The 12,500-nt window shown below is 44.9% G+C and overlaps 1 protein-coding gene across 1 annotated transcript in view; it reads right to left on the reverse strand.

Moving 5' to 3' along the window:
* The window catches only part of Dus3 (Dihydrouridine synthase 3), an 18,137-nt gene that overhangs the window by 725 nt on the left and 4,912 nt on the right, over positions 1–12,500 (reverse strand). Inside the window, exons 4-11 of the mRNA XM_043038439.2 lie at positions 7,066–7,168; positions 6,355–6,696; positions 3,866–4,060; positions 2,208–2,324; positions 1,892–2,068; positions 1,547–1,706; positions 647–798; positions 66–244 (exon numbers count right to left, since the gene is read on the reverse strand). Of these exons, the coding sequence (XP_042894373.2) occupies positions 66–244; positions 647–798; positions 1,547–1,706; positions 1,892–2,068; positions 2,208–2,324; positions 3,866–4,060; positions 6,355–6,696; positions 7,066–7,168 (1,425 nt within the window). The remainder of the gene's footprint in view (positions 1–65; positions 245–646; positions 799–1,546; positions 1,707–1,891; positions 2,069–2,207; positions 2,325–3,865; positions 4,061–6,354; positions 6,697–7,065; positions 7,169–12,500) is intronic.

Here is a 12,500-nt window from a genome sequence, read left to right on the forward strand (position 1 = left end):
AAATGAAAACAATAATAACAAGAAGGAAAGCAATAACTATGCAGATTAAAGAAATATCGCCTCACCTGATCTTAATCCAGTCTCCAGCCGACTTGGATATCATCAGTGTCTCGAGGTGGTCACGGCCCCTGTACAGTGGTGGTCTCTGGTTGATCTTCTGAGTCTGCTCCAAGACCCCAACCGGAATGTAGCGGTGGAGGAACGACAACCATTCTAACAGGAACCGTCGTGTCTTTTCAATGCCCTGAGTATAAGACACCGTGCAATGGTTTTAATGATTCTTCCTCTTTTAGAAACAATCAATTACACTGATATACTGTGAAAAAACTGGCCTTTCATTAAGTTAAAACCAATCAAACAAATTAATTAAAAATTAAAACTAAATAACTTTTAAGAAAATGAATACCAAAAAGTAATGTACTGACTGGTCTCACCTTCATATAAAAGATATATAAAATATTTCCCCAGTCAGGACAATTAATCCATTTCTCAAAACTTTACTCAATATTGGTAAATATTTCACAACTTTGAAAATAAAAAGAAAAATAATAATATCTTTACCTGTGCAATACACACAGAAATTAATATAAACATTTCTCAAGGAGATAAGGTGCTCAAATAATCTTCAAAATCAAAAGTTCCTCACCTCTGAATCACTGCCCCAATGTTCCATGCCATAGTTCACATACTCTTTTAAAATATCAAAGCGTTCACTTGATGTTATGTCCCAGTGTTTTTCCTCCTTAATTTCCTTGAAGATCCATGGCTTGATTAATGCCCCTCTCCCTATCATAACACCTGTAATAAGAAAGCAATCATACACTGTTCTTAATATATCCAATCCAGTAGGACCATGTATGATGACAAGAACTAGGGTTTTTTACCTCTTGTTCCTTTGTCTTTTGTGTTTTGTTTTTGTTTTTTGAGGGGGGGGAGGTGATTTTTATACCTGCTTCAAAAATATGATTCTCCAAATAAATTGCTGTAAATGCCTGTATCAAAAACATTATTCTATTGAGTTGAATACATACAGAAAGAAAAGTAGAAATCCAGCATTCTAAGAGTCTGAATATAAAAGGTTTAAATAAGCCCTTTTCTGGGATTTCCAATAAAAAATAATAATATTTTACAACCTAAAATTCTGTCTACATTTTCCATTTCATTTTTATCACTAAGGCTAAAATCTAATAATTTTCTAACCTAAACTGCATTGTAGAGATAATGAGGCAATATACAAGAGTGATTTATCTACAGCCATATGTCTTAAATAAAAATGGATTTTATGATAGTTTTTCATTAACACTTCTTCACATCAAAATTAATTGACCAAGAAACATAATAGGAATTAAATGCTAATATTCTCAACAGCAAATCAACATCTAGTTAGAGTTAACTAAATAATATGTAAAACATTGTCCATAACATGTTCCTTTTTTAATGCCTCACTTAACATCATTAGTATATTCTGGAAAAGACAAAATGCAAATAAATAAATAGTAGAAAAAATGAAAAAAAAAAAGCTAAACACAAAACTGGCATGTCTTACCAGCAACGTTTGAATTTTCCTTCTGGAATTTGTAGTCTTCATATGTGAAGATATCCCCGTTTCCGTACAATGGTATTGGATCTGCCACAGCCACACACTCCTTAATGTAATTCCAATCTGCTAGTTTCAGGTATCGTTGCTCTTTTGATCTTCCATGAAGCTGTCACAAGAATGCTCTTCATTAAATTTCTAAATGATTGGAAAAATTAAGAGGTGTAAAATATTCTCTCCAAAAATCTTCCAGGACAAATTATGAGTGAATATCCAATTACTATCCAGAAAACTTTTGTAAACATTATATTTCCATTTTCATATGTTGTATGTGATTAACAAGTGTAACATTACCGTAACCATAGAAACATCCCACAGCTTCGCCTTTTTGATGATACTGTGAGCCACTGACGTATCTCTGTAAACACCAGTTCTCATCTTCAGAGTGAGTGGCATGGACATTACTTTCGTCATGCCACGTACCATATGTTCTAGACAACCTTGTCTGCGCATCAAGGCACTGCCTCCACCCTGCAATTTTGATAAAGATTAATGAAATTTATATCTAGTTCAAAATGTATAATGAAAATTCTAAGAAAATACAGAGCAGTATCACATTGACTAGCACAAAGTTTCACATAACACAAGTATCAATAAAATAAAGCATTACCTGTTTATATACGAGGTCAATGGGACATCCCATATTAATATCAATGAAATCAACACAGGTCTCTCTATCAAGAAGTTCTGCACACTTAATCATGGCTTCGGCATTGCTCCCACACAGCTGCATATGAAGAGAAATTACATTTATTTTTTGTTCCAGAATATTATCCAACTTAATAATGGTGAGTGTGGTGTGTGTGTATGGGGGAGGGGGGGGGTCCAGAATATTATCCAACTTAATAATGGTATGTGTGCGTATTTGTGTGTGAGTGACTGAGTGTGTGTGCGTGTGTGTATGTGTGGGAGGGGGGGGGGGGGGGATGTGTGGGGTGTATGTGGAAAGTGTGTTTAAGAGAGTGTGAGTGTGAGTGTGTGTGAGTGTGTGTGGATGTGAGTGTGTGTGAATGTGAGTGTGTGAATGTGAGTGTGTGTGAATGTGAGTGTGTGTGAATGTGAGTGTGTGAATGTGAGTGTGTGAATGTGAGTGTGTGTGAATGTGAGTGTGTGTGAATGTGAGTGTGTGTGAGTGTGGGGAATGTGTGTTTAAGAGAGTGTGAGTATGAGTGTGAGTATGAGTATGAGTATGAGTATGAGTATGAGTATGAGTATGAGTATGAGTATGAGTATGAGTATGAGTATGAGTGTGAGTGTGAGTGTGAGTGTGAGTGTGAGTGTGAGTGTGTGTGAGTGTGAGTATGTGTGAATGTGAATGCGAGTGTGTGTGAATGTGAGGGTGTGTGAGTGTGTGTGAGTGTGTGTGAGTGTGTGTGAATGTGAGTGTGTGAGTGTGTGAATGTGAGTGTGTGTGAGTGTGTGTGAGTGTGGGGTGTATGTGTGGGGTATGTGTGGGGTGTGTGTGGGGTGTGTGTGGAATATGTGTTTAAGAGAGTGTGATTATGAGTGTGATTATGAGTGTGATTATGAGTATGAGTATGAGTATGAGTATGAGTATGAATGTGAGTGTGAGTGTGAGTGTGAGTGAATGTGAATGTGTGTGAATGTGAGTGTGTGTGAGTGTGGGGTGTATGTGTGGGGTGTGTGTAGAATGTGTGTTTAAGAGAGTGTGAGTGTGAGTATGAGAGTGTGAATGTGAGTGTGTGTGATTGTGATTGTGATTGTGAGTATGTGTGAGTGTGAGTGAGTGTGGGTGAGTGTGAGTGTGTGTGAGAGTGAGAGTGAGAGTGAGAGTGAGAGTGAGAGTGAGAGTGAGAGTGAGAGTGAGAGTGAGAGTGAGAGTGAGAGTGAGAGTGAGAGTGAGAGTGAGAGTGAGAGTGAGAGTGAGAGTGAGAGTGAGAGTGAGAGTGAGAGTGAGAGTGAGTGTGAGTGTGAGTGTGAGTGTGACTGCGTGATTGTGCATGACTGTGTGTGTGTGTCTGTTTTGTGTGTTTGTGTCTGAGTGTGAGTGTGTGTAACTGAGTATGTAAGTGTGACTGTTTGAGTTTGAGAATATGTGAGTGAGTGTATGTGAGATTGTGAGGTGTGTGCTTGTGCATATGCAAATGCACCTATAAAATTAAAATAGGGTAAACTTTTACATTTCAAAACAACTAAAAACTTTGATAGCTTATTGTACAAGTTTACTCCAAATTGTCAATCTAATTTCAACATGAATATTACTTATAAACCACTAGTTTTCCTTCAAATTAAGCTCCCTAATCTCACCTGAATTCCAAAAACATCTTCAGATTCATGTCGCTTCACAAGAGCCCACTCGCTTGCTGAACCTTGCAACAGATTTACTGACAGTGCCATTTCGCCACAGGTAATGTCTGCACCTAAGCGCTTGCAAATGCGACGGAAAGGCAGATTCCCTAAAGTAGTGAGTGGTGCTAAATAAAGCTTGTCTCGCCAATCAATCTGTATGACGAGAAAATAATTTATAATAGTTAATAAAATGTTAAAGAGTATCATGTGTATCAACAAGCAACATCAAATTTTACACGGTAAATATTCAAAACTGAAGGCCCAAATGGAATTTTGGAATTGAATGAAGAAAAATGAACTTACTTTATATATATAGTAATATATAGTAATCATACTGTATAATTTATCATATAAATTAAAATATTCCAAACAAACACAAGCTTCTCATTATAAAATTCCTAAAAAATAAAACCTCAATAGTCACCGTTATTATGTTCTTTGACATGAAATGTCTGAGAAAATGTACCTCTTATATATAAATTACATAAAATATATATGCATCAAGTACTAACAAGTGGAGTGAATGACAGATGAAAGAGTTATAGGGTGAAAGGAGTAACAGTTTGCCAAGCTCCACTTCATTCCTTACAGCATTTGGTAATTCCTGTGTTGCTGGAGGGCTAACTCATTACAGACAGGCATCACAGTATACGTGATGCACAAGTTTTTGGCCTGGCTACAGACATCATGATGTATATGACGATATTCATCATGCCATATTTGATATTAGGGGAAAGTCGATCACTGTTTGTTTTTTTTATTCCACTATGAGTAATAACTCTATTTAGTGAGTAATGATGAAAATTTAAATCTTAATTAATAATATGGTCATAATAATAAGCAATATGGGTTTAATCTAAAATCCAAAACATAGATGGCAATTTCTCCTAGCATTAGCAGGAAAGAAAGCCTTGGATGGCACTCATTCTCTAGCAAGCACTATCTTCAGAGAGCGATGGCACACAGCAAGAAGCCAACCTCTTGCTCCAAAGTACTAGCAACGAAGGATATGCAGGCAGAATATGAAGAAAAAGGTGCCTTAACCCCTTCAACACGAGGACCCGTATACTGCGTCCTCGCAGCGCTCGCGTCAAACCCGAGGACGCGCATACTGCGTCAAGGCTGAATTCTGGTGGAATTGAGTTTTCTTTCTTCCGGATACTGTACGTGATCTTTCAGAATAGAGGTCGGATATGATACGATATATTACTTGACTTTCATTATCATTATATAAGAGTGGGATTCGCTTATACCAGGGGAGGCATTGATGGGCCCTGTTAGCAATTATTTTATTATTTATTTATGGAACATTATGTAAAAATATAAAACTTATTATGATTCGTTTACCATACTACTTCAACCTTTTTCTTTTGTCATCTGAGTGAGGCCTCCCACCAAGGTCATTCTTTCCATCTTTCTCCCAACCCATGTAAATAACTTGTCACATGCATATGGGGGAAGAGGTTAACTATGCATGTTTTGATATATAACACATATTGATTATGTTGAGGTTTTGGCTTTAAGCTTGTAGAGGTTTTGGCTTAAAACTTGTCATATTCAGTAGCGACGTTTAAAATTTGGTGCGCGCCGGCAGCTCGGATACGGCATGAGGGGCGTTTTCTACTGCCCGTAGTGAAGGGGTTAAACCATGCCCAATGTCTACAATGTGCCTTTATGCTAGTATGGCTGTCTTGTGCTGTGGCACTCACAGTCATAGGCACAGGTTTCCTTCCTCTTCCCATTTCTTCATGTTATCTTCATTGTGGATGGTTATTTTTTTCACATTTGTTTATGAAAGTACACAAATACAAAAAAAATAAAGTTGTTTTTTGTCCTCCCATAAAACAGCAATACTAATATCATAGTATGAACTGATATGGACCCTATACTACAGTTGTAGTCTACTGCAAAGCTGATAAAGCCTGTCATATGGCACATGTAAATCTCACAATATAATCAGATGGAAAAAAAAAGGACAAAAGGTCCTGAAACAAAACCTATCTAGGATGCTGTGTAGGTGACACTAGTGACCGTCCTGGGGACTGGGCAAGCAAATTTATCACTGTCTGCAATGGGTCAATACTCATATCAGACGCACAATGCTTCAGTCCAAAGTTGGCAAACAAGTACAAAAACACTAAAGTACAAAGAATAGACAAAGAAAGTTACAGCATGAATCACCACAACAAGAGTCCACCATGAGTAAAGACAAGAAGCAACTAACACTACCTGCAGCAATTTATAAACTAACTACCAGCTAACATAAGTGTTGCACTGATTAGCTTTTGATATCCTCTCCCATTGAGGTATTATATGGATGCAGCTTTTAATTTATCTTCGTAAGGAAAAAAATAGGTAAAGCAAAGCTGTGGTAAAAACATGCAAACAAGACTACATTACTGGAGATTGTGAGAGAAAATGAAAGCCACTACTTTCTTCATATTCACCTTCTTCTTTTCTCTTGAAGTGAGCTTAACAAGGTCTTCCCCTGGTGCTGGTCCTATGGCTTTTGTCTTTTCACTTTCCTCAACAGATGTGTCTTGAGTGGCTAGGCCTGTCTCTCCCATTTTTGCTGCAGTATCCTCGCTGATGCACGAGTTCTCTTTTTCTTCTTCGCATTCCTCCCTTTTTGCACCCTCTTGTTTTCCTACCGAGTTTTTTTCTGCCTCTTTCTTCTTCTGTTCCTTTTCCTCTTCTGCTTTCTGCTTTGACATTTCTGACTGTGCTGCCCTGTGTGCCTGAAGTGCCTTTGTAAAATCATACTTTCTCTTCCACAGCAGTTGTTGAACCTGAAAATAATTTTCAGAAATTAAAAGAGCCATTTTTTGTACAGTAAATATTATCAAAGAAACAAGGGAAAAATGTATACTATTCCATCTGTAATGAATCTTATGGTTACAGACAGTATACATCTCACTGGAAAATATCCTTAAATGTTGACAAAAAAAAATAAAGTTTAACCATGTATGATATGCTTATAATCTATTATTATGCTAAATTCATATTGAATCAATGAAGAACAATTGATAAACCTTTCAAAATACAAATCCTACATAATTTTCATTTAGCAAGGTATTCGTGAACATGTTATCCCTTAAACTTTCTCTTTCTCAGTGCTGAACATATCAAGGAGGTGACTCATGCAGTTGATAACAGACCTCTTTCTTCAATGTATTGGTGACAGGTGGCTTGTTCTCAAATTTGGCCCAAAGTTCTTCATTGACTCTATTTCCTGTTCCTTCAATGTGGTCGCTGCCAAAACTGAAATGTGGAAAATCAAGCAAACCATTACAAATAATCATACATCTTGCAAAAAAATAATAATTTGAGGCATTTTCATTTATCCAGAAAAAGCTAATAAATCATAAATAATAAGAACAAGAAGAAGAATATGAAGAAACAGAAGAAGAAGAATGAAGGGGGAGAAGGAGAAGAATGAAGGTGAAGGAGAAAGAGAAGGAGAGGAATGAAGGAGAAGGAGAAGAAGGAGAAGGAGAGGAATGAAGAGAAGGAGAAGGAGAAGGAGAAGGAGAAGGAAAAGGAAAAGGAAAAGGAAAAGGAAAAGGAAAAGGAAAAGGAAAAGGAAAAGGAAAAGGAAAAGGAAAAGGAAAAGGAAAAGGAAAAGGAAAAGGAAAAGGAAAAGGAAAAGGAAAAGGAAAAGGAAAAGGAAAAGGAGAAGGAAAAGGAAAAGGAAAAGGAAAAGGAAAAGGAGAAGGAAAAGGAGAAGGAGCAGAAAGAGAAGGAGAAGGAGAAGGAGAAGAAGGAGGAGACGGAGAAGAAGGAGGAGACGGAGAAGGAGAAGGAGAAGGAGAAGGAGAAGGAGGAGAAGGAGGAGAAGGAGAAGGAAGAAGGAGAAGGGAAAGGAGAAGGAGAAAGAGAAGGAGAGGAGGAGAAGAGAGGAGAAGGAGAAGAAGAAGGAGAAGAAGGAGAAGGAGAAGGAGAAGGAGAAGGAGAAGGAGAAGGAGAAGGAGAAGGAGAAGGAGAAGGAGAAGGAGAAGGAGAAGGAGAAGGAGAAGGAGAAGGAGATGAAGATGAAGATGAAGATGAAGATGAAGATGAAGATGAAGATGAAGATGAAGATGAAGATGAAGATGAAGATGAAGATGAAGATGAAGGAGAAGGAGAAGGAGAAGGAGAAGGAGAAGGAGAAGGAGAAGGAGAAGGAGAAGGAGAAGGAGAAGGAGAAGGAGAAGGAGAAGGAGAAGGAGAAGGAGAAGGAGAAGGAGAAGGAGAAGGAGAAGGAGAAGGAGAAGGAGAAGGAGAGGGAGAAGGAGAAGGAGAGGGAGAAGGAGAAGGAGAAGGAGAAGGAGAAGGAGAAGGAGAAGGAGAAGGAGAAGGAGAAGGAGAAGGAGAAGGAGAAGGAGAAGGAGAAGGAGAAGGCGAAGGAGAAGGAGAAGGGGGAGAAGGAGAGGGAGAAGGCGGAAGCGAAGGAGAAGGAGAAGGAGAAGGAGAAGAGAAAGGAGATGGAAGGAGAAGGGAAGGAGAAGGAGAAGGAGAAGAAGGAGAAGGAGAAGGAGAAGAAGGAGAAGGGAAGGGAAAGGAAGAGAAGGAAAAGGAAAAGGAAAAGGGAAGGGAAGGAGAAGGAAAAGGGAAGGAGAAGGAGAAGGAGAAGGGAAAGAGGAGAAGGAGAAGAAAGGGAGAAGGGAAGGAGAAGGAGTGAGAAGAAGGATAAGAAGGGAAGGGAGAAGGAGAAGGAGAAGGAGAAGGAGAAGGAGAAGGAGAAGGAGAAGGAGAGGAGAAGAGAATTCTCCTGAGCCCTTCCGTGTGCCTTTGCCGTGTCCTTTTTCCTTTTCCCCATGTCCTTTCCTTCTCCTTCTCCTTCGCTCTTCTTCCTCTCCTTATCCTTCTCCTTCCCTCCCTTCTCCTCTCCTCTCCTTCTCTCTCTCCTTCCCTTCTCCGCTCCTCCTTCTCCTTCTCTTCACCCTCCTTCTCCTTCTCTCCCTTTCCTTTTCCCTTTCCGTTTCGCCTTTTCCATTTTCTTTTCCTTCTCCTTCTCCTTCTCCTTCTCCTGTCTCCGAAAGGAGAAGGAGAAGAGAAGGAGAAGGAAAGGAGAAATGGAGAAGGAAGAAGAGAAGGATAAGTAGAAGGAGAAGAAGAAAAAGAAGAAGAAAAGAAGATGAAGAATGAAGAAAAAGAAGAAGAAGAAGAAGAAGAATGAAAAGAAGGATAAGGAGAAGGAGAAGAGAAGAGACGGAGAAGAAGAAGGCAAGGGAAGAAAAGAAGAAGACCGCATCCCCTCAGGAGCCGTCGCCCCTGCGCCGGCGTCGCCGCCGGATGCGCCACGTCTAAGCCGGCGCCTCCGCCGGCTCCGGCTCCGTCGCCGGCGCCGCGCCGCCGTGCGCCGCCGGCCTTCGCCGCACCCGGTGCCGCAGTCTGCTCCTTCGCAGCGCTGTCTCCGGCTCCTTCTCCTCGCCTGCCCCTTCGCCCCGGCCCCGGCCCGCTCCCCTTCCACCCGTCCCCGTCCCCGCCCCCGGCCCCGGCCACTTCCGTCCCACTGCCACGGCTCCTCTCCCCCTGCCCTCTCCTTCTCCTCTCCCCCTGCCCCTCTCCTTCTCCTCTCCTCTCACTCCTGCGTCCGTCTCATTCTCCTTCGGGCCGTTCTGCTTGTAGCCCTCCCTTCCCCTCCCCGTGCCCCGTGTCCCCTTCTCCCCGCCTGTCGCCGCTCCTTCCTCCTCCGACTCCTTCGCCTCCCCCCGCCCGCCCCTGCCTCCTCCTCCTCCTCCTCCGCCTCCTTCCCTCCTTCTCCGTCTCCTTCTCCTTCGCCTTCGACCCCCACTCGCCCTTCGGCTCCTTCTCGCCGACGGCGCCTCCCAGGCTCCCTCGCGCCGCCTCCTCCTGCTGCTCCTTCTCGCTCATCCGTATCCGCCTGCTTCTCTCTCCTTCTACCTCCCTCCTTCTCCCTGTCGCCTGCGACCGGATCCTTGCGCAGGCGCCCGGCCCCGCGCCTTCGCCACGTTCTCCTTCTCCGTCTACACCGTCTCCTCTCCGTTCGCCGCATCCGTTCTCCGCCGCCGGCGCTACTCTCCTCATCCTTAGCCTCAGCTTCTTCTCCGTCTACTTCGCCTTCTCCTTCTCCTTCTCGGACCCTTGCCCCGTCCCCTTCCCCTGTCCCCCTTCCCCTTGACCCCGGACCCCTTCCCTGCCCCGGCCTTCCCGGACCCCTTCCCCGTCCCCTTCCCCTCCCCTTCCCCCTGTCCCCTTCCCCTTCCCCGGCCCCTTCCCCCCGGCGCCCTTCCCCGCCGCCTTCCCCGTTCCAGCCTTCCCCTTTCGCCGGCGCCCCTACTCCTTCTCAGTCTCCTTCGCCGTTCTCCTTGCTCCGGCTCCTTCGTCCTTCTCCTTCCTCCCCTTCCCTCCTCCGGCTCCCCTGTCTCCCTTCTCCCTTCTTCTCCGTCTTCTCCTTCTCTCCGCCCGTCGCCTGCTCCGTCTCCTTCCCTCCTTCTCCGGCGCCTTCTCCTTCGCCTTCTCCTTCTCCTTCGCCGTTCTCCGTCTCCTTCCTCCCTCCCTTCTCCTTCTCCTGTCTCCTGCTCCTCCCTCGCCTTCTCCGTCTCCTTCCCCTTCTCCTTCTCTCTTTCTCCGTCTCCTTCGCCGCCGCCTCCTTCTCCTGTCCTCAGCCTTATCCGCCCGCGCTTCTCCTCTCCGCATCCTTTATCCCCGTCCCTTCTCCTTCACCGGCCCCGTCTCCTTCTCCTGTCTCCCTTCCCCTTCCCGGTGTCCCCTTCCCCTTCCTCCTTCTCCGCCTGCGCCTCCGCGCCTTCCCCTTCTCCTCGCCGGCTCCGTGCGCCGGTCCCCTTCCCCTTCTCCGTGCCCCTTCCCCGTGCGCCTTCTCCGCCTTCCCCCTTCCCCTTCCCCTTCCCCTTCGCCTCCTTCCCCTCTTCAGGTGCCGCTTCGTCTTCTTGTCCTCTCCTTCCCTTTCTCCTTCTCGCTCGTCGGCTTCGTCGTCTCTCTCTAGCCGTCTCCTTCTCCTTCGCCTTTCCGGCTCCGGATCCTTCTCCGGCTCATCCTTCTCCTTCTCCCTTTCTCCCTTCTGCGCCGGCGACGGCTTCTCCTGTCTCCTTCTCCTTCTCCTTCTCATTCTCCTTCTCCTGTCTCCTTCTCCTGCCACTCTCTCCTTCGCCGGTCCCTCGCCTCCTACTTCTCCTTCTCCTTCTCCTTCTCCGTCTCGTCTTCTGCCTCTTCTCCTTCTCCTCCTTCTTCCTCGCGGCCTCTTCTCCTTCCCACCTTCCCTCCTCCTCCCTCCCTTCTCCTCTCCGTTCGTCCGTCGCTCTGGCGCCTTCTCCTTCTCCTCTCCCTTCCCTTTCCCCTTCCCTTCGCCTTCCCCTTCTGCCGCGCCTTCCCTCCTCCTCTCCTTCCCCTTCTCCTTCTCCTCCTTCCCTCCTGTTCGCCCGTCTCCTTCTTCTCCTTCGCCGGTCTTCCTTCTCCTTCTCCTACTCCTTCGGCTTTCTGCTTCGTCCTCTCCTTCTCCGTCTTCGTCGGCTGCTCTCCCTCTCCTGTCTCCTTTCTCCTTTCTCCTTTTCCTTTTCCCTTCTGCCTATCTTCTTCTTCTTTCTTCCTTACTTCTTCTTCTTCTTCTTCTTCTTCTTCTCCTTCTCCTTCGCCCCTCTTCTTCTCCTTCTCCTTCGCTCGTTTCTCCTTGATCTCCTGCGCCGTCTCCCTTCGAGCCTTCTCCCCCCCCTTCGCCTCTCCTTCGTCCTTCCGCTCCTTCTCCTCTCCTTCCGCGCTTTTCCTTACCCTTCTCCTCTCTTCAAACTTCTTCTTCTTCTTACATCTTTCTTCCAGTCTTCTCACTTCTTCTTCTCCTTCTCCTTCTCCCACACTCTCCCACCCTCACCTCTCCTTCTCCTTACATCGCCATCACAGACAACTGCCCTCACCACCGCACTCCACCCATTGATCTTATAGACTTACGCTTTGCAAGAGCTCCTTATTGACACCACTTCTCCTCCTCCTCCAACTACCTTCTCCTTCTGACCTTCGACACAAAAACACCTTGATTCACAGCAGAGGAACAACACCTCGCTCCTCGGAGGAGGAGCAGCCCTCACTCCAACGTCCTACTGTTCAAGCTTAGCAATAAACCAAGAAAGCTGTTCCTGCCGTGTTCTTTACACCCTAGGCCACGTTACCACATACAAGCAGTGTCAAAGCCCGGACCTGTTAAAGTGGTAGCAGTGGACTTCGAACCCGCACATCGCCTCCGCTACTATTGTCCTGCTTCAGTACTTCACGCTGTCAGTTATTTGAACTTCCGATTGTGTGCCACCCTTCCCATTGAGATGTCCCCAGCCTGATGATCAACGTTGCCTGCTTAGCTGCTGAACTACCCTACATTTGCTGTCGACTCCTCAACACTTGTTTCATCTGTACGACGCCCACACCATGCTGATTCCTTATCGCAGCCACACAACGCCAGTCAGCTGATCAGTCATGCCATGACCTCGCTCTACAAAATCACCTCGTCAGCCGCGCCACCCCGACCCACAATCGCCTCGTCAGCCGCGCAGCCCGCCTTGTTTTCATCTTGCCGCAGTCCGTCTCCCCAGTCTTGTCATCTCACATTATGTCTATGTCTCAAGTGTCAAGGTTTGTCACACTT

The sequence above is a fragment of the Penaeus japonicus genome, unplaced genomic scaffold (assembly GCF_977035675.1).
Source record: "Penaeus japonicus unplaced genomic scaffold, GWHDUDI00000001_assembly GWHDUDI00000015, whole genome shotgun sequence".
NCBI classification, from domain to species: domain Eukaryota; kingdom Metazoa; phylum Arthropoda; class Malacostraca; order Decapoda; family Penaeidae; genus Penaeus; species Penaeus japonicus.